Raw genomic sequence first — 22,187 nt, 5'->3', positions numbered from 1 at the left:
TCCGAAACCTGGACTGCCGTGGCGGAGGATAAGGCAGCCGTCTCGCAGTACCGCGTCATGTAGTCAGCGCATACAATTATCCACCGATTACCTTTTGAGGAGCGTGGAAATGGTCCCATCAGATCAATGCCGACCTTTTCAAAAGGGGAACCGGGAGGCTTTACGGGTTGCAGGTGACCGACTGGACCTGAGGTTGGCCGCTTGTGGCTCTGACACTGCGTACAGCTGGCCACGTAGCTTTGAATTGTCTTGCTCATTTTCGGCCAATAGAACCACTCTTTCATGCGACTAAGTGTTCGTGCAGTTTCTAGATGGCCAGAGGTGGGGTCATCATGCGTGAAACGCAGAATGGACATTTGGAGGGACACAGTAACAACCAGCAGAAAGCGGGCGCCCATCATGGACAAGTTTCTCTGGTAAAGAAGACCATTTCGAATGCAGAATCGGTCTTCGCTTAGTGACTTTCTTGCTTTAGGAAAGAGAGCTTTCAAGCTTGGGTCATTACGCTGCTCAGCGGTGAAAGTAACAGCATTGGGAAAGCCAGACGACAAAGAAGCGATAAGGTGGTCAAAGTTATCGGCTTCACAATCTGTCGTCGGTAGTGGCATGCTGGAGAGGAAATCCGCAGCAGCGTGTAGACGTCCAGTCTTATATGAAATGGTGAAGACACATCTACCCGTTACATGCCCCGCCCTTGTCCATTTCCTTTTCTTGATTTCAGCTTATTCTTGCAAACGAATGGCCCATCGTGCGTGGTGGCCGGATGGGTCACAAAGGTTGACCAGCCAACACAGGGACTGATGATCTGTGATGATAGTGAACGGGCGACTATAGATGTATCAGCGAAACTGTTGCATGGCAGAGACTACCGCTAGATATTCCTGTTCGGTCACTGTGTAGTTGCGTTCAGGTTTGCTTAAAGAACGACTTGTGTACGCCACGACGTGTTCCTTCTTACCAGAATGCTGAACGAGAACGGCGCCGGTACCGATGCCACTTGCGTCGGTGTGAATTTCCATGGGTGACGAAGGATTGAAGTGCCGATATATTGGCTGCGAAGTTAACAAACACTTCAGCAGGTGAAAAGTGGCATCACACTCGGAGGTCCACTGAAATGGGCTGTTCTTGCATAGAAGGCTCGTCAGGGGGTGAACAACATCCGCAATCCTGGGTACGAACCAGCGGAAATTCGAGCTGAGCCCGATGAAGCTACGCAGTTGTTTCACAGATCTAGGATGCTCGAACGATTCAACGTCCACTGTCTTTTGTGGTTCAGGTCTAATGCCATCTTTGTCGACGACATGTCCTAACACCAATGTCTGTCGCTCGGCAAAGTGGCACTTTTTTTAATACAATACAAGGCCAGCTTTTTCAATGCAGCTGAGCACGAGGTCTAGGCGAGCATTGTGCTCCTCAAATGTACGCCCCAAAATTACGACATCATGAAGGTAACACATGCATATATGCCATTTTAAACCATGCAATATAGAGTCCATAAATCTTTCAAATGTCGCAGGAGCATTGCATAATCCGAATGGCATAACGTTGAACTCGTAAAGTCCGTTGGTCGTAACGAATGCCGTCTTTTCTTTGTCAGCTGCGTGCAGCGGAATTTGCCAGTCATCTGACCTCAGGTCAACAGAGTAAAAGTAGGACGCGGAATGCAGGCAGTCTAAAGCGTCATCGATGCGCGGCAGTGGATAAACGTCGTTCTTGGTAACAGAATTCAGTCGGCGGTAGTCAACGCAAAATCTCCATGTATCATCCTTCTTCCTCACTAGAATGACGGGAGCAGCCCACGTACTTGCCGATTCCTGTATTATTCCTTTTTCCAGCATTTCTTGGACTTGCTCGTCGATGATCTTGCGCTCGGATGGTACCACTCGGTAAGGTTCCTGCCTGATGGGATGTGCCGACTCAGTGTGGATCTGATGACGTATCCGGGACGCTGGAATTAAAGGCCTTTCACTGTTTTTAGAAAAATCTAACACTTTCGAGTGCTTAGATAGAACGTCAAGCAGTGTATGATGTTCGCTTTGGTCAAGTGACTTGCTGACCATTTGTAGCAATTGGAAATCCTCTGAACCTTGTGAGCCTAGACGCTCATTTTGGCTTGTAGCATCAACAAGCGCAATCAGCATCGTAGATGATTTGGGTCTAAATACTGCAAGTTTCATGCCGCCTGGCAAAACTGCAGGCTCCATGGGACTGTTCATTGTCCACGCACCTGCCCGTTCATCAACGACTGACACTATACAATTGGGAATGAGGATGTTGTTTTTCAAGCTTGCTAAGGGAATCGGTTCAAGCGTGGCATCAAATGTGCCTCAGTTGTTGCTGGAACATGTCACGGTAACACACATAGCAGAAAATGCAGGAACGACTGTGTCCACGGAGACGAAAAAGATGCATTCAACCGGACAGGAATTTTCTAAGAGCGCTGTTGAGAAAGTACCGTGTATGGAAAGGTGCCCACTTCTACAGTCTACAGTTGTCCCACACTAACACAAGAAGTCAATACCCAAGATAACGTCATGTGTAGACCGTGGAATAACCGCAAACTCTGTGCAAAACACCTTGCCACACAGCGAGACGTTCACAGTGCAATATCCCACTGGACACGACGCATCACCACTTACACCACGAAATGTCACCCCACGGTTCAGGCAAAACATCACTTTAGGTCCTAGCATGTTCTTAAAATTTACACTCATCACTGAGACTGTCGCGCCTGTATCCACAAGTGCCATAGTAGCCACTTCATCAACAACTACATGAACTTTGTTCTTCAACATAAACGCTGACAGGGTATCTATAGATTGCATCTGTGATGTCGCGGCCTCACCCCCACTGGCCGCACCGATTAGTTTTTTAGCTGCGGTGTCCGTGTGCATCGCCGTGGCGACGGCGATTGTGGAGCTGGTGGTGGCGTCACACTTCGATCACAGGCCAGCGAGGGGTAGCGTGACCCGGTAGGTGCACATGGTTTCCGTGATGTGGAGAGCGGATGGTCGAAAGATTGGTGAGACATGTACCAGGACCGTCGCTGATATGGGCAATAGTCACAAAAATGTGCGATGTGATCCAGGACGCCACAGTTGTAGCACACTGGAATTGGTCGAGGGGCACGTGGCTGCTCAGAGTAACAACTTCTCTCGGAAGGCATGGGGTAGTGGTATCGCCCTTCAGGGGCACCGTAGGCAGGCTATGTTGGGCAAACAGGCGGGGGAAAACTTCGTTCGTAGCTTGGAGATGGTTGACGTGGGAATCCAGCCTGCCCTGTGCCTTGATATTCATAAGCGCATGCTGCGTTGATCAATGGTTGCTATGGTGGAAGAGAAACAGGAGTCCACACATGTTCTGGTTCACTTGCGTACGCATCCTGAAAATCTCTGGGGCGATGATAGGTCTGCTGACATCGAAACAGCTCTTCTTTGACAATCTGCCGTATGGTCAAAGCAAGGTCGTGAGGCGGCACTGTTTCAACACTCGGCACAGGACGTTGGACAGGCGGCCGAATTTCGGAGAAATTCGTCGCATCTTGAGGGATTCAAAGGTATGACAGTGCTTCATCACGTCGGACACGGAGTTGAAGCAGTCTTTCCCAATTAAAAAATTGTACACGTCTTTGGCTATACCCTTGAGAACGTGTCCAACCTTGTCTTCTTCAGACATGCTTGCATTCACGATGTTGCACAGCTTCAAGATTTCTTCAATGTACGTCGTACATGTTTCTCCTGGAAGCTGTGCCCTCTGAGACAATGTCTGCTTTGCGCGTTTCTTCTTTGTGTCAGAATCACCAAAGCACTTTTGCACTTCTTCAATAACACGTTTCCAGGTCGTGAACATGTCCTCGTGGTTCTCGTACCACATAAGGGCGGTGTCAGTTAACGATAATACAACATGATTGAGCTGTTCGCTCGAGTCCCAGCTATTGCTTCTGCTCACCCTCTTGTAGTTCTTGAGCCACACGTCGACGTCTTCTCCTGAGGTCCCGCCGAAGTTTGGTGGCACTTTGTAGTACGGCACGGAACCCATCGGAGTTGGCCTTGAAGCATTGGATGGCTGCTCTTGGGCCATTACAATCAGCGAGGGTGGGAGTATGGCGAGGCAGCGGCTGTGACGAAGTCCTGGTAGTGAAGATCCGGTATTTGGGTTCATCCTACCCAGCACCTTCCATCAAATTGTTACGTACGGTAAGGTAACCTAACGGGGGTTTTTAATGGGCATTGAGTTCGCGATCATAGTAGAAGCAATGTCGTCTTCCTTCTCTACCCACGCTTCCCTTGTTTTTCCTGATCTATATATGTGACGCTACGATGAATGAGAGATGTGGCCTGGCTCATACCCCATGTTTATTTCGTTCTGCACTTCTTTCTTCTCCACTTCTACCAACCACCACTTCATACGTCACACGATTCCCCCTCCTCCCGAAAGCTGGCACCGGTTACAAACTACAACAAATTGAAAACAAAACAAACAAAATAATGGCCAAATTCGCAGTTTCACGTCCCGACGGAGTTCCACAATCTCACTAAATCTTCAAGGCCGAGGGAGCGGTCCGGTGATTTTTATGACGACTCTGGTGGACGAGCTTGACTGTTGCGTTCCGGACAGAGCGGGCTACAGATGGATACTGACAATACTGCTTGAACTCCTCTGGGGACTGAGCAAGGATAGAACGCATTGTTGCATCGGCAGCTCGGATGTCGTCGGGGTTGTATTTTTCGTCGCGAATGGTGCAATCCCGGAGCTTGTTGATTTCGTGCTTTTTGACAGACTGTGATGAAGTGCCTGAGTGCTTGCGGTGTGCAAGCATTGCTTCCGCGTCTTTCTCTGTGTTTTATGTGGTGGTGCAGTCGGTGTAATAGCTGAGGCAGGGAGTGTCTCTGGTGACTTTTCTTTGTGCGAAAGTGTCTGACGTCTTGAATTGGTCTTTGTTTTCGATATCTTATTTTCCGATGTTCTTTTATTGGTGAGTGTGATTCCGTTGAATTTCGCGTTCGTCGATGCCTTCGTTGCAGTCTATTTTGTTGTCACATGAGGTTGCACGCTTGGCTATGCTTGCTTTGCTGATGCTGCTCAGGAGATGGCTGTAGTGGCAAGCCTTCCGGAATGGGGCATTCATTTACTTTGAGGTTTGACGCGTCCTGTAGACAGCTGATGCATGGTGAACAGGTTTCTTGCTTATCGGGCATGGTTGGTGGTGCGCCATCATTGCTAGCCTGCTCTTCAGAGGCTTCTGTGATGTGGTTGATTACGGACGCTTCTGAAAGACAACTGTGTACGAGGTTTGATGTATGATTTGCTTCTGAATTGGTTCGATTCTTGGATTGGTGACCACTGCCTGAGGGTACCGCATGTGACGTCACATCACCCGGTTGAAAATGCAAATTTTGGCAAGTCTGCGGTGCCGTGGAAATGTATTCTTGCGACAAAAAACATTCAGAGTTGACAGATAGTTCATCAGGGGCTTCTTCTTCGCGGCTCACTATGAGTGGTTCTTGCGCCTGGTAGCATGCGACGTTCGATGCGTCTGAGCCTTCTGTGTTTGGAGTTTCTGGTGGCTGCGCACTGGACGGCAACACCGCAACAAGGGTAGTTCGGTTGGGTTTGAGTTGTGAATGGCCCTCTTTCTGTGCAACTAACGATGCGAGCTGTTCTGGCGCATGAATTTGGGTGGTAAGTCCAGGGCTTGGCGTAGCATTGTCCGAGCTCCGCAGCTCTATCCCGACCATTGTGAGCATGCTAGATGTGAGATGGACATTGTGAGTCACGAAAGAGCCAAGCGATGGAAAACCAGGAGGCGGGCCAAGTCTGCGAGATGGGGAGTAAGCTGCTCCAATGCGTGAAGACTGATTTTCACTCTTTGAGTCATCTTGGCATTGTTTGGTATTTTCCCCATGTGTCAGCTGGTCTACCATGAACAAGGCGTCCTTATGACACGAATAGTGACCGTTAGGAGCCTTTGAAGAGCTGCGTCGTAGAAAACCAGGTGATGGACCATGTATGCGAGACGAAGCATGAAAGGCATCAGTAGGGTGAGCGACGTCTCGTGTCGTATGTTGGTGCCACGACATTAGAAATGCCGACTTTCGTGAAGGGAAACCTGGTGGAACGCCACGTTTCTTTAGAAATAAGCGTGGACTGTGACGGTGGAGTGTGGTTGTATGCAGATGGTCGGTAATGAGGAAGTCCTTGTCGTAGTCATTAAAACGGGCAATCATCTCTTCCCTGATCTTTTGCCATGATTCGTCGTCTTCGAATATGTGTGTCAGGTAAAACTTGAATGCCTCACCGGAGATGTAGTCAGTGAAGTTGGTGATCATTTCCCGTTCCGACCATGATGCAGCGGTTGCGTGGTGCTCGAACAGGTCGAACCAGTCTTGTACAGGTCCATCGTCCGCTGCTCCGGTGTACTTGGGGATGGGAAGGTCGTCTGATGGTGCTGTCATAATGCTGGTCTTGGTGTTTCTTGGTGTTGTGTTGCGATCTACTTTCGTGGTCCACGTTTGGTCACTGCGTCTTGCTGAGACGTTCGGAGATCGTGGCTGGTTGATGAAGTGGCCGCCAGGTCTTCATCCCGCTGACTCGTGTGACGCTACGATGAATGAGAGACGTGGCCTGGTTCATACCCCATGTTTATTCCATTCTGCACTTCTTCCTTCTCCACTTCTACCAACCATCACTTCATACGTCACATATATATATATATATATATATATATATATATATATATATATAATACATATGCCAGATACATCGCTTACATGCATATAGTCATTTGCTTCACGGCTGCTGCCAAGATGTTTTTAATACTTGTTAGTTGACTTATTTTAATGCGACAGCATTAAAGAGGTGTAAATAAAGATAGGAACCACAGGGCATGTGCACTTTGGCTTTACTGGTGGCACAGTTTAGCTCTCTGTTGAAGCGCGAAAGCAGGCTGCTTCCTGCACACTGCATTCTATTCTTCTAGAGGGATATAAATTAAGGATAGACTTTTCTCTGACCTGCTGCTCCAGTGACATGCGCAACAGTCAGGCATTGCCACGAAGAATGAAGCTCAAAATTCTACTCGTAATTCTATTCGGGAAACTAAAGAGTGTGAAGTTAGCTTGCATGCATTTCTCGTGATGCCAGGGTCACCCAACTAGGTGGTAGCACGCGTCCCAGCTGTTCAGAGCTGCAGATGTGCCGACTCTGTGTAAGAGAGAGTGAGAAAAAAATGAGTTCGATGAGGCAGCGAGAATGTGGTGGCATTGATCAAGAACCACTGCTAGTTTCCAAGATTTAGGGGCTTTATACCCACCCAGTGTCATTATTGCAAGGCTAATGGCAGAAATTGTGAGCCACAACTTCAGGGGATAAAAATTCTAGCTAAAAGTAAGGACAGATTAGCTTGTGAGCTTTGGAAAGTTTTTTTTATCAAGAAAGGGGTGATATGTTTGACCACACCACTTTTGTTGCCTTGCTTGCAAACGAATACAGACTATTAGATAGGTAATTATGAATATTTTACTTTAAAAAAATTTCTGTCTTCAATGTGCATGCCCCCAGGATCTTTCAAGTCGTGTGCAGTGTATGTCTATTTTCAGTGAATCGGTTGGAGTACAGCACTCGCCTCGTCATGTCTTTCTGTGTGCTTGAGCTTACATTCTAGCTAGGAATGCTTTCAAAAAAAAGAAATGAACTATTTATGCCAGCGACATGAATATTACCTCCTGAAAAATTATTCATTTATTTATTTTCTAGCTGAATTATTTCACGATTCTAGAGAACTATGGTTTGGCCTCTTGCACCAGGCACGGCAAATAGTTAATGCTACTAGCACTGATGTAGATTGAACAGTAGTGTATTTATTGGAGCTCTTAAAAAATTGCTGTGCTTGAGAATGAGTTTAGTGTGAGAAACAAAGTCAAAGATTTTCTGAAGATTAAAAGAAAATTATTCCTTCCACACGTATCAAGAGTATATGCAATAGAGTACAACTAATTGTAAGGTAACTGTCTAGTAGACGTGTAATCTGAATACAAAAGGTACATGAAACGATTGCATGACATAATAGTTTCTTGCATATTATTTTTTTATAAAATTGTTTTGTTCAGAGTACACTATTGTATCCTTTAGGCAATGAATCCTGATCCATATCGAGGTGTCTGGGGTGGCTCCAAGTGTCGTGACTCGCCAGTTCAGGCAGACCGCACCTGTTCATGTGGCACAGAATGTCAAGCTGCCTCTCACTATGCTGATCAGCTGAATGAAGTACTACAGCAGTGTGTCTCCAAAAAGAAGGTGGCAGCTTTTTTTGCTGAAAGCATACAGGTATTTCCTAATGTTTTCTTTATTTAGTTGTTTTTGCATATGTTAAAGATAATCTCTTTCTCTTGGGTCATCACAATTTGTCTGGCTGATGCCTGCTTTCCCACGGGGTTGTTAGGGTGCTTGGGATGCCTGTGCAATGTGCTTGTGAAAGGGATTATGGCAAGTCTTTCTTATTCTGACCAGATTTTTTTGGACTCGGTTGCCAACTAGACATTCGAACAACAAAAGAACGAAGGATCCTCTTTTAGCTCCTTAACCCAGTTGTAAATACGTAAACTTAACTTCTTGTAGCTACTAGAAACCTTGGCAGTGAGTGTTGACTTTGTATGTTTTTATAACAGCATATAACTATTTCAATGCAATAGTGTTAAAGAGCTCATTACAAGGTATTCTGGTGTCGGTGTCAATGTCGTTGGTTGTGAATAAAAGAGTCTGTGCTAGTCCTGGAGCAAAATATTGCAAAAAATGCATCTAATAACTTTACCATAACTCTGAGCCAGAATTAAGCTCAGGTCTTCTGCATGGCAAGCAGGTGTCCTACTTCAGAGCTATGTTAGTGTTTAGAACTGTATTGAAAAAAAAAAAAAAACCTTATACAGGGTGCTATATACTGAAAGGTTTTCTGTCAACAAGCATAAAATTGTGTGGCAGAAGCAAAAAATTGTACCAGTCACGCTATTTAAGCTGCTCGAGTAGGTGGTTTCAAAACCTATTCTTACAGAGTTCTCAAACATAATAATCATGATTATCACCTGCAACAGCATCAACGAAATGTACAGCCAAGAAAATGCATGAAATGCCTTACAGACATGCAGTGGACACTTCAGTAATACTTAGAATGATGAATTATGGTGTAGTGGGCACTTCGCAACTGTACTTGCATTAGACATTCCAGGATAGTTTAAAATGGCAGAAAGTTCTTTTCCCCGCGACATAGTCGAAGTGTTCACCAAAAAGTGAAGCCTGGCTAGCAAATGAGAATATGAAGAAAATGGGGCCCAACTACGCCATCGTGCTCCACTCTTGAAGGCAACACTTACGATTAGCACTACTAGACAGAAAAAAAGAGGTTTAATGAAACGTGGTAAGAGTGTCCAAGTATTCAAAAAATTTGAATAATGAATAGAATAGCATTCTATTTGATTCGGCACTCGAATTGAATATTACATATTGCAGCGAACAAATATCATCATCATCATCAGCCTGACTATGTACACTGCAGGACAAAGGCCTTTCCCATGTTCCGCCAGTCAACTCGGTCCTGTGCTTGCTACTGCCAATTTATCCCCGCAAACTTCTTAATCTTATCTACCTACCTAACCTTCTGTCTCCCCCTAACTCTCTTGCCTTCTCTGGGAATCCAGTTAGTTACCCTTAATGACCAGAGGTTGTCCTGTCTACGCACTACATGCCCGGCACATGCCCATTTCTTCTTCTTGATTTCAACTATTATATCCTTAACCCCCGCTTGTTCCTTAATCCACTCTGCTCTTTTCTTGTCTCTTAAGGTAACACCTACCATTTTTTTTTCCATTGCTCGCTGCATCGTCCTCAATTTAAGCTGAACCCTTTTTGTAAGTCTCCAGGTTTCTGCTCTGTAACTAAGTACCGGCAAGATACAGCTGTTATATACGTTCCTCTTGAAGGATAGTGGCAATCTACTTGTCATAATTTGGGAGTGCTTGCCAAAAGCGCTCCACCCCATTCTCATTCTTCTAGTTACTTCAGTCTCGTGGTTCGGCTCCGCGGTTATTACCTGCCCTAAGTAGACATAGTCTTTTACAACTTGAAGTGGACTATTACCTATCTCAAAGCGCTGCTCTCTTCCGAGGTTGTTGTACATTATTTTCGTTTTTTGCAGATTAATTTTAAGACCCACCTTTCTGCTCTCCTTGTCTAACTCCGTAATCATGAGTTGCAATTCGTCCCTTCAGTTACTCACCAATGCAATGTCATCGGCGAGGCGCAGGTTACTAAGGTACTCTCCATTAACTCTTATCTCTAACTGTTCCCATTCTAGGCCTCTGAAAACCTTCTGTAAGCACGCGGTAAATAGCGTTGGGGAGATTGTATCCCCCTGCCTTACACCCTTCTTGATTGGTATTCTGTTGCTTTCTTTATGAAGCATTATGGTAGCAGTTGATCTCCTGTAGATTTCTTCCAGGATGCTTATATATGCTTCATGGACGCCCTGATTCCGCAGTGTCTGCATGACTGCTGATATTTCTAGTGAATCAAACGCCTTCTCGTAATCTATGAAGGCTATGTATAGTGCTTAGTTATATTCCGAGCATTTCTCTATTACTTGATTGATAGTATGAATGTGGTTGATTGTTGAGTAGCCTGTTTAAAATCCTGGTTCTTCCCTTAGTCGATTGAATTCTAATGTTTTCTTAACTCTGTTAGCAATGACCTTTGTAAATAGCTTGTATACTACGGATAGCAAGCTGATCGGCCTGTAATTCTTGAAGTCCTTGTCATCTCCTTTCTTATGTATTGAGATGATGTTAGCATTCTTCCAAGACTCTGGTACTGTTCCCACCAGGAGACACCTCGTAAACAGGGTCGCTAGTTTTTTTAACACAATCTGTCCTCCTTTCAGCAGATCTGATGTTACCTGATCCTCACCAGCAGCTTTGCCTCTTTGCATGCTCTTCAAAGCTTTTCTGACTTCTTCTATCATTACTGGTGGATAGTCATCTGGGTTACTGCTAGTTCTTATAGTATTAAAGTCGTGGTTGTCTCGGATACTGTACAGATCTCTGTAAAACTCCTCCGCTATTTTAACTATCCTATCCATATTGGTAGTTATTTTGCCTTCTTTGTCCCTTAGTGTATATATCCGATTTTTGCCCATTCCAAGTTTCCTCTTCACTGTTTTGACACTTCCTCCGTTTTTCAGAGCATGTTCAATTCTCTCCATGTTATACCTTCTTACATCGCATACCTTACACCTATTAATCAACTTCGAAAGCTCTGCCAGTTCTATTTTGTCTGTTGTACTTGAGACTCTCATGATTTGACACTTCTTAATGAAATTATTCGTTTCCTGGGAAAGCTTGCCAGTGTCCTGTCTAACTACCTTGCCTCCAACTTCCGTTGCACACTCCGTAATGAAACTCGTCAGATTATCATTCATTATATCTACGTTAAGGTTGGTTTGCTCACTAATAACCGAGTACCTGTTTTGAAGGGAGACTCTTAATTCCTGTACTTTCCCTCTCAGTGCTAGCTCATTGATTGGCTTCTTGCGTATCAGTTTCTGTCGCTCCTTCTTCAAGTCTAGGTGAATTCGAGACCGTACCATTCTATGGTCACTGCATCGTACCCTGCCAACCTTTCCCACATCCTGCACGATGCTTGGGTGTGCACTCATTATAAAGTCTATTTCGTTCTTTTTTTCACCATTAGGGCTCCTCCATGTCCACTTACGGTTTTCTCGTTTTCGGTAGAAGGTATTAAAAATCTGTAATATATTGCATTCTGCAAATTCTACTAGTAGCTCTCCTCTGGCATTTCTAGTACTGATGCCATGATGTCCTACTGCCTGATCTCCAGCGTGCCTTTTCCCTACTGTGGTGGTTCTTGGGCCCTCAGACGCAGAAACCCAAGACAAGGACAAGAGAAACATCTATTGACTTCACACACAAAACAATCACAACACTGTGGCTATCTGTACAACACACTGGCTCCGTAATTCAGTCATACAGTCCCTATGTCTACGCGCCCGCGAGTAACCCACGCGTCCTCACTACTCGGAAGTCTTAATTCCGTCGGGTGCCACTCACGCTCCCGCTGAAGACGATGGCGTCGACGACGCAACCTCGCCACGGGGAGGTTGCCAAGTGCACGGAAGCTCACGAGCAGACCATCAGCTGCTCGTGCTGGACCAGGCGGCCTCACGCTGCGGCCGACGCAACACCGAGGTCGCACCTTCAATTGGCGGTTGTGCCGGACCGGCTCCGACGTGGCACCGTGGCCACGATCTCGGTGACTGGTTGTGCCGGACCCGAGTCTGGACAGGATCAGCCGCTTGCCCTGGCCCGCACGCTCGTCCACCACAGGAACAGCATGTCAGGCCCGGCCCGGAACCGCCACTCGCCTCAGGAACATGCCACGCTCGTCCCGGTTGGGTTGGTGACACCCGCTCGTTGGTTCGGTCCCCTGAGGCCCAACGCCTAGCGCTCTTGCTAGCTGGCCGCGTTCTTCCTCTGCCCGTCGCTGTTCCGAAACTCACGCGCTCACGTTCGTCTGACCCCGTGCACACTTTCGTCTTCGTCGGTTATTTTCCGCTGTCGGTTTCACTTCCAGTTTCGATTTTGGTTGTGAAAAGCACTCTTACCACACCTACCTTTGCATTAAAGTCTCCCATCAGTATAGTAAACTGTGTTTTTATCTTACTCATTGCCGATTCTACGTCTTCATAGAAGCTTTCAAATGAAGCGTCATCATGGCTGGATGTAGGTGCGTAAGCCTGTGTCACCTTCATTTTGTATCTCTTATTGAGTTGAATTGCAATACCTACCCCCCTTTGATTAATGCTATAGTATTCCTCTATGTTGCCAGCTATGTTTCTGTGAATTAGGAACTCCATTCCCATTTCTCTTTTGTCAGCCAAGCCCTGATAGCAAAGGACGTGCCCATTCTGTAGCACCATATAGGCCTCATCTGTTCTACTAACCTCACTGAGCCCTATTATATCCCATTTGACACCCTCTAGCTCCTAGCTAGAACAAATATACAGTGCCGGTAACTAAAACAACTATTTATTTAGGGCGGACTTGTGCCCATCAGCTCAATATACAGAGGGTGTCCTGAGCTCTCTGGTCTGACTTCGTCGACTTGGTCTTGCGTTTTTGCGCGTGTCGCTCTTTCAAAGAGCCGCCAGTCTTCTTTTTTTTCAGCGCGTGTTGGTGCGGTGACACGCGCCGTCCTTGCAGTGTTGCATGCCACATTTTGCTTGTCAGCTGGTGTGGCGGAATGCATAAGAGCAGGAAGCGGCGTAAGACTTCATCGCATGTCGAACAACTTGCGGCAATATTCGAAATGTTGAATTTTTTTTCTAATAGTTTTTAAATAATGAGTGCTGACTGGAGTGCCCCAAAACAATGAAAGTTTGGAATAGCTAGAGGTAATTGGTAATTTTTGTTGAATTAATCACTAAATTACCAATGTGCACGCAGGGCAATGACATAACTAATGACGTTATATTTATAACCAGATGAAGGGGACTTCCCTGAAAACTTCACTCATACTCAGTTTTTACTATTGTGCAGCTGCATCGCATCAATCAGTTCCTGTCTTCATCAAATAATAACTGAAGGTGGGGACTATGACTGCATTTCACTTAGTAAGAATGTTAGTATAAATGATGCATACATACTATTCTTACTTTACTAACCTCACTACTGCTCTACTTTCGAATAGACAGCATTAGCCATTCATGAAATGACTATCCAATCATTTATAACATTTATCAGTGATTGAACAATTGTCGCTTACATGCAGAAGTTGTAATTGTAAAAAAAAAAAAAACGTCTTTAAACTTGTGAAAATGGGCCCTGCCAAGCTCCCTTGGACTCAGCTGCTAGCAGACAAGTCCAAGAAGGCCAACTCAAACTTGCACTATCAAAAATTCAATCCAGCAGGAACCACCCACCGTGCCGATTCTGTGGCTTCAAATCTGCCAATGCAATAGTTCCCAACAAGCCTGGGTAAATTCCCAGAGTGGGATTACCCTTGTAATGGATGGACATTGGGCTGTATGTCAATGGCTTAGGGTCTGCCGAGACCCTCTCTGCCAGAACAAGAGAGGGTCTCATTCTGCCAGGCTGAATGCCTCTAGATAATGTGCGTAGGATTATCGATCAGCTGCCAGCTCATAAAAAGATCACATGCTTCGTGACACCAGCAGGCAGAAGAAGTGTTCCACACTCGTCTTCATGGCTACTAGCGGCATTGACTGACACTTCCAGGTTTAAATGCACACACTAGTAGAAAAACTGGCTACCTCATATACGAAGCATCTCTTGACGGGAAGGGTATCAGAATCTTGGAAGAATGCCAACATCGTCTTATTCCATGAAAAAAGAGACTCCAAGGACTTAACAATTACAGGCCGATCGGCTTACTGTCCGTTCTCTACAAGCTATTTACAAATATAGCAAATAGAATTAGGGCAACATTGGAATTCAATGAACCAAAAGACCGAGCAGAATTTCGTACAGGCTACTCCACAATAGACCGTATTCATACTATCAATCAGGTGATGGAGCGGAATACAAGCAACTCCTATGCATAGCTTTCATTGATTGTAGAAAAGCGTTTGACTCAGTCGAGACATCAGCAGTGATGCAGGCACTACGGAATCAGGGCATCAACAAACCCTACTTAAACATACTGGAGAGAGAGTGAGAAATAACATTTATTTATACATCCGGTGTGTAGGAAGTGCCCGGCCTCGCGGGGCACGAATGTTCCCTATCTTAAAATTACGGCTATTAGAGTCCGATAAAAAACATACTGGAAAAAATCTACAACGGAGCCACAGCCACCATAGTCCTCCATAAAGAAAGCGACAGGGAGACATGATTTCTCCAATGTTATTCATTGCATGTTTACAGGAGGTTTTTAAGGCCCTAGATTGGGAAGAGTTAGGGGTATGAGGTAATGGAGAGTATCTTGATAACCTGCGATTCGCTGATGCCATTGCTTTGATGAGTAACTCAGGAGACAAATTACAGCTCATTATTACAGAACTGGACACGGAAAGCAGAAAAGTAGGTCCAAAAATTAATATGCACAAAACTAAAGTAATGTGCAACAGTCTCGGCAGAACACAGCGCTTTGCGATAAGTGGAGTGACATTGGAAGTTGTAAAGAAATATGTCTAGAGTAGACTCTCAGTTAACAGAAATCTGTTTAACTGAACTGCTGCTTAAATAAAACAAATGCTTCTGACAAGATTGGTTTCGTTCCTGCATTGTATGCCCCTGTTCATCTCTCAGTAAACAGAACTCCTGTTACACTGAACACATTTTACTGGTTCCTTCAAGTTCCATTTTATGAGAGTCTCCTGTACTTAGGACAGGTAGTAACCCCAGTGCTGAACTATGAGAGTGGCCCCGCCGCGGTGGTCTAGTGGCTAAAGTACTCCGCTGCTGACCCGCAGGGCGCGGGTTCGAATCCCGGCTGCGGCGGCTGCATTTCCGATGGAGGCGGAAATGTTGTAGGTCCGTGTGCTCAGATTTGGGTGCACGTTAAAGAACCCCAGGTGGTCTAAATTTCCGGAGCCCTCCACTACGGCGTCTCTCATAATCATATAGTGGTTTTGGGACGTTAAATCCCACATATCAATCAACTATGAGAGTGAAATAACTAGAAGAATAAGAATGGGGTGGATCACGTTCGGCAAGTATTCTCAAATCACAAATGATAATCTGCCACTAACCCTCAAGAGGAAGGTAATTAACAGCTGCATCTTGCCGGTACTTATCTAAGAGGCAGAAACCTGGAGAGGGTTAAGCTTAAATTGAGTACAACATAGCAAGTGAGGGAAAGTATAATGATAGGTGTAACCTTAAGAAACAAAGGAGTGTATCAGAGAACAAACGGGTGTTAAGGACATCATAGTTGAAATCAAGAAGAAAAAATGAAGATGGGCCGGGCCCATAGGGTGTAGGCAAAACATTAAGCGTAACTGACTAGATTTCCCTGAGAAGGTAAACACACGAGGGGGAAACAGAAAGTTAGGTGGGTGGGTGAGATTGAAACTTTGCAGGTATAACGTGGAAGTAGAAAGCACAAGACTGGGTCAATTGGGAGAGGCCTTTGCCCTACAGTGGACATATTCAGGCTGATAATGACTAGTTTGCATCTCATAAAGTGGATAGGGGTACGACTGCTGCTGTAGCTCTCTTAGCAGAGCATTGTATGTGTTATTTGAAAGTCACAGGTACGGTCTCTGCTAGCGGCAAGTTATTTTTTTTGTCCTCTTTACTTTCTTTACATTTACATAATAAATACTAAAAGTAACATGCCTTATACTTTCCTTGGCTTTCTTTTCTGTTAGTTTTAAATAATTCGGTGCCTAACAAGGAAAAAAAAAGCCTTTAAAGTACCTCTTATTTCACCCTTCTTTATAGGAATTTCGTCACTTTCTTTATGGCAAATTGTAGTGGTTGCAGAGCAGCTGTAGATTTCTTCCAGAATTTTTATGTATGGTTGGTAGATGCCCTGATTTTATAGTGTCCGAACAACTGCCAAGATTTCGTGCGCATCAAATGCTTGCTCGTTAACTATGAAGGGTATATATAGGGGGTGATTACATTTCAGGCATTTTTTTCTCATGTGATTAATAGCTGAATATGGTCTGTTGTTGAGAAGTCTGTATAAAATCTTGCTTGGTTCTCCCTTAATATAGTTATTTCTTTACAAACATACTAATTTAACAGCAAAGATTTCAAACTTAGCTTGGATGTTTTTTTTTTTTTGAGCCTCTAAACAGACAGTTGGTGTCGTTTGAATATTTCTGCCATGAAAAATAGAAATTAGGGGCTCCTCATGTTACATTGAGGTATTTGTGTACAGCAGCATGGGTAGATTTGTACACTTCATTGACTTTGTTATGTTATCTTTTTTAAAGTTTTTTCTCACTGCCATCATTGTCACTTAGCTTGCACATTTTGGCAGTGAGGCAGTATAGGCACATTCTTTCGGTGTAGAATTCTTTTTGCACCAGCGTTTCACCACTGTAACCACTTCAAAACTGCACTATGCTGCACTTATCTCAGTGTGGCACCCACTTGAGAAACATCGATGTACCCCTCCGGTAGAATGCGACATCATTGAATCATAGTTATATAGAACCTCTGATTCATGACATACCTGATTTATTAACAGAACATACAGTGATATAACTCAGTTTTCACACCTTTTTTGTTGTTCTTTTTTTTTCAACAGGGTGTTGGAGGCTCTGTGCAATACCCAAGAGGCTATCTTAAAAAAGCCTACGATTTGATCAAGAATAAAGGTGGCCTTTTTGTTGCAGATGAGGTAAGCATATTTGCCTAATCAGTGTTCATACAGCCTTCAGAGGAGAAAATTTAAGAATGTTCAAATAAGTTCAAAAGAATGTCTAGTTTTTCAAGAACTAAAAAATGGCATCCAAGTGAGGATTTTTTTACTATAAGAATGCTTCAAATTTCGACTAAATTGATCACACTTATTAACTTGAAACTCAAATTAATTAAGTAATCACTATGCTCAAGTACTTTATTCACTTGGGAAGTTAGTGAAACTGAGAAAGGGACTTTCAGTCCTTTGAAACCTAAAATTGTTACAGAGAGAAATCCAAAATCTACCACGACACTATTTTTGCCACTAACCCACGTGTGCTCACTTTAGAAGTCTGTTCAGGTTTACTGGACATTGGACATTGAGCCTCACATATGTGGTGGAGGTGAAGCAGGCCACGTAGGCACTCATGTGAAGTATGACATACAGCAGAAATGCAAAGATTAAGAAACCAATGCAGTTATAATACAAGCAGGACGAGCGAGAAAGTTGCAATTACAGGAGCATTGTCATCTGTCGCATAAATCACGAAATAAGAAAAACACAAAGTTGTGGTTCTATGGGAGCATTGACAGAAACAATAAACCACTGCCACCTGTAGTACCGTCTAATACTTAACAGTGTAACTTTTGAGTTTGTTGTTCAGTGAATGTGGGTGGTGTGTGGCCTTGTCAAAATAAAACCAGGCTCATGACTATGGGTGACAGATGTTTTAGTGCAATAGTGTTAACGCCCTAGCTTTTAAAACAATCTATTTATGTAAAAAATAAAATAAAAAATATCCCCTTTTTCCTCTAGTGATTTATTTTACAAAAAACTTTGTTAAATCGGTTTCAGCTCCATGTTAGTTTAGTTGGTTCAGGTTGACAACAATGAACCTTATGAGTAGCTGCTGGGCTATACAAATTTCTTCCTTAGATTGAGAACTATGTCAAATATGACATTGTTTGATCTGAGTTCTTGCTGTACTATTATTCTGTGTAAAAGTCTAGCCTTGATGCCATCTAAAGTAGTTCCTAATGCACAACTAATGTTCAAAACAGGTGCTGAGACTTCTTGAGTACTAGCAAGGCTTAACATTGACTGGGAAAAAAGTAGCATAGGAGACAAAAGTGAAGTTCTAAGGAGATCAGTAGAGAGAGAAAGTGAGACAAGATCATGTGATTGGTGAGGAATGAAATGAACAATAGAACAAGGCATAAACAAATGCAGTACATGCAAACTTGCACAGTGTATTGTTTCTGAAATGAATGGTTAGCCACATGGACGCTAATCTATCACAGAAAGCAGGTTGCACTGTGGACTTTGCACCGGTCTCAAAACTCGAGGATTTTCAAGGAAAAAGTACAATTCCAGCTAGGACCTTCAAAAGCCTTAAAAATTTACTTTTCAAATTCAAGGGTTTTCAAGGTTTTCAAGGACATGTGCGAGCTGTACGAATGTTTTTGTAACCTGTTGTTGCTATCCTAATGCATATGGGCTGTTTATCTTTAGTCTGCATTTATGAAAAATGAGTGAGGTCTAGTTACATCGCAGTAGTCTTTTACCACTTTTGAGTTAGTTTTAAATTAAAAAAAACTTTAGGTTTTGCATGCCTTGATTAAATTGGGGCAGCCAAATTAATAATTAAGACTAGGTATTATAAAACTTAACTAGTGTTTGTAGCTAACATATGCTAGCCTTTATAGCAATAACTGCCATGGTGCTATGTCAAGAAAAAGGAAGTTGTATGCAAATAATAAAAAAGCTTTTGGGCACCTACATGAATATCTTGCTATTTATTTTGTCCCTGAAATATATTGTAGCTCCTAAGTTACGTGACGCTTGCATTGAACAATGGCTGCATACAAATGTTGATATTTTTCAAATAATTTTTATACAAAATGCAAAACAAGGGATGACTTGTAGATTGCTAGGAAACAAGAGAGGCAAATATACAAATCATGCTTTATTTTTCATTAATATTTTTAACAGTAGACCCGGTGCATCTAGAAACAGTCCACAGAGTTTGTCTCTGGTTATTTGCTTGTTTTTTATTTAATACTTCAAGCAAGTGTAGAATGGTGTGTTATGGAAAGTCAGGGGTTGTGGGGGGGGGGGGGGGGGTAGCAGTTACTTCTTGGTTTCAAATGAATGTTGATGTAGCTTTAGAAAAATTGCTCCATAGATCGATCCAAACATGGCCTATTTTTTTTAGTGCACGCCTTGGTTGCAGCCTGAAAAACTCTTAAATGATATTGCAGCTTACATAATTAGCCAATATTATAATATTTAGGAACCTTCAGAACATCATTAACGCTTTCTACAACTTTTGCACTTATTATACCTACTCACACGACTTTGTTAATGAAAGTATGGCATTGCTTTAATGCAAGACCATAGAAGAATAAAAAAGGGCAGTCCTTTTGAGGGAATTATTAGTGCAAGTTAGAAGTTCCAATTCATTTCTCAATTTTTCCTGTGCATATGTGGCTACTTGCCTAAGTTGCGACATACTTTATTCTGGGTCTGAAAGGCATATTATTCCTTTCTTTTGATGGTAAATTTTGAAAACTTTCAACACACCAGTTGTATGAAAGTTTTTACATGCTGATTGGATAAAAAAAAGAAAGAAAAGAAACTGCAATCTCCAGTTTTTTGCACATTTGCCCAGTAGTATCTCTCGCCATTGGTTATTTTTTATATACAAATACATATAACTCTATTTAGTTTCAACTGCGAAAAAAAAGCAATACCTATTTAGTAAGTTATTTCCAGTGTAACTCATGCAGCCACTTATTCAGCAAGTTTTACAGTTTCATGTCTGTGATAATAAAGCACTAGCAACCAGAAGCAATATAGGCAATGCAGATGGTTTTTAAAAGACAACCATGAGGCTAATAATTTTTGGGAGACTGGATGCACACTGCATGTGTGGAAGTGCAATTTTGAGCAATCGTTATATGCAACATATGTGTAGAATGCTAAGCTCAGAGTTTAAAACTATAGCAGGCATTTATTTATCCAAATGGTACACGCATTACTGTCATTATTAAGCTCTCGTTTGTCTCAATTTCGTACCTCACAGTTCACATTGTGCTAAAAAAAAGACATGTTATTAGGAATTGATAAATTTCTGATTTGTGACAACAAATATGTAACTATGGGACAATGAAATCATAAAATTTTTAACAACCACTTGTAACGGCACAATGATTGAGTAGCTTTTGTTGTTTCGTTTATGTCTCCTGCCTTAGAGGCATGGTGTGAGAAGAAGTTAGGTGATGACACTGTACCCGGCGGCACATCCAGATTGTGTTTACTGCTTGGGCTATTTCCGCTTGTTGTGACAAATGGAGCTCACGGAGGGTGGGCCAAGGTGCTCACAGAGAGTGACTCCGATCCACATGTAGAATATTGCTGTGGAGCCTCGATGTTTATTATGCTGGATATACACGTGTACATGGACGTCAATAAATTGATACGCTATGACTGCTGTAACAAAATTTATTTCTTAGTTTTATATGCCGCTTATTTGCTGATATTATTGTCGTCATATAAATGCTCTGATATCAGCAAGCGTTGGCCTGGAGACTGGTCGCATTTTGGCACGACAGCACTAAAAAGCATCTTTCGCTGAAATTGTGATGTTGTCATCGGCATCTTTGGTTCGGAACAAAAAAGCAGCATTGTACGTGACAGAAAATCTGATTGATTGATTTGTAAGGTTTAATGTCCCAAAACCACCATATGATTATGAGAGACGCCGTAGTGGAGGGCTCCGAAAATTTCGACCACCTGGGGTTCTTTAACGTGCACCCAAATCTGAGCACACGGTCCTACAACATTTCTGCCTCCATTGTAAATGCAGTCGCCGCAGCCGGGATTCGAACCTGCGACCTGCAGGTCAGCAGCCGAGTACCTTAGCCACTAGACTACCGCGGCGGGGCATACAGAAAAAAAAAAGTTCTGAGGTGCTTGCAATAAGGATACCAGCCCGAGGACAAAGGCACGCCAGCTATTAGGAAAGCGATAGTCTGCGTGTGTTTGTGCATGTGAGTGCATGTGTGCCTGCATGTGTGTGTGTACGTGCACAGATATCGCTGTCGCATTCTGTTTGCTTAGCAAAATGAACGAAGAACTTCATCAGAAAACTTTCAACTAATGTATCACGACATACACGCGTTACATTAAGAACTTATATTGCCACGTTACGCTTGCGAGTCTTGCTGTTGGCGTCACACAATTGACTCCATTTTGACCTCTGGCAGTGTAAGCGACATGGTATGGCGGGAAGAACTTCATTGGGTCTCGAAGGCCGACCCTGGATTGACCCGTAGCACACCCATGTCCGGATTGCCGGGCCAGTGCCATCAGCCATCATCATCATCATCAGCCTGACTACGTCCACTGCAGGACAAAGGCCTCTCCCATGTTCTGCCAGTTAACCCGGTCATGTGCTTGGTACTGCCAATTTATCCCCGCAAACTTCTTAATCTCATCTGCCCACCTAACCTTCTGTCTCCCCCATACCCGCTTCCCTTCTCTGGGAATCCAGTTTGTTACCCTTAATGACCAGCGGTTATCCTGTCTACGCGCTACATGCCCGGCCTATGCCCATTTCCTCTTCTTGATTTCAACTATTATATCCTTAACCCCCGTTTGTTCCTTAATCCACTCTGTTCTTCTCTTGTCTCTTAAGGTAACACCTACCATTTTTATTTCCATTGCTCGCTGCATCGTCCTCAATTAAAGCTGAACCCTCTTTGTAAGTCTCCAGGTTTCTGCTCCATAAATAAGTACCGGCA

The 22,187-nt window shown here is 43.6% G+C and overlaps 1 protein-coding gene across 5 annotated transcripts in view; it reads left to right on the top strand.

The window, feature by feature from the left end:
* LOC119187480 (alanine--glyoxylate aminotransferase 2, mitochondrial) overlaps positions 1-22,187 on the top strand; it is a 103,184-nt gene that overhangs the window by 43,150 nt on the left and 37,847 nt on the right. For all 5 annotated transcript variants that reach the window (XM_075878621.1, XM_037435598.2, XM_075878623.1 and 2 more), the window contains 2 exons: positions 8,131-8,325; positions 17,287-17,379. In XM_075878621.1, the coding sequence (XP_075734736.1) occupies positions 8,131-8,325; positions 17,287-17,379 (288 nt within the window). The remainder of the gene's footprint in view (positions 1-8,130; positions 8,326-17,286; positions 17,380-22,187) is intronic.

The sequence above is a fragment of the Rhipicephalus microplus genome, chromosome X (assembly GCF_043290135.1).
Source record: "Rhipicephalus microplus isolate Deutch F79 chromosome X, USDA_Rmic, whole genome shotgun sequence".
Taxonomy (NCBI): domain Eukaryota; kingdom Metazoa; phylum Arthropoda; class Arachnida; order Ixodida; family Ixodidae; genus Rhipicephalus; species Rhipicephalus microplus.
Note: the sequence above shows the minus strand (reverse complement) of the source record. Positions and strands in the feature narration are given on the sequence as shown.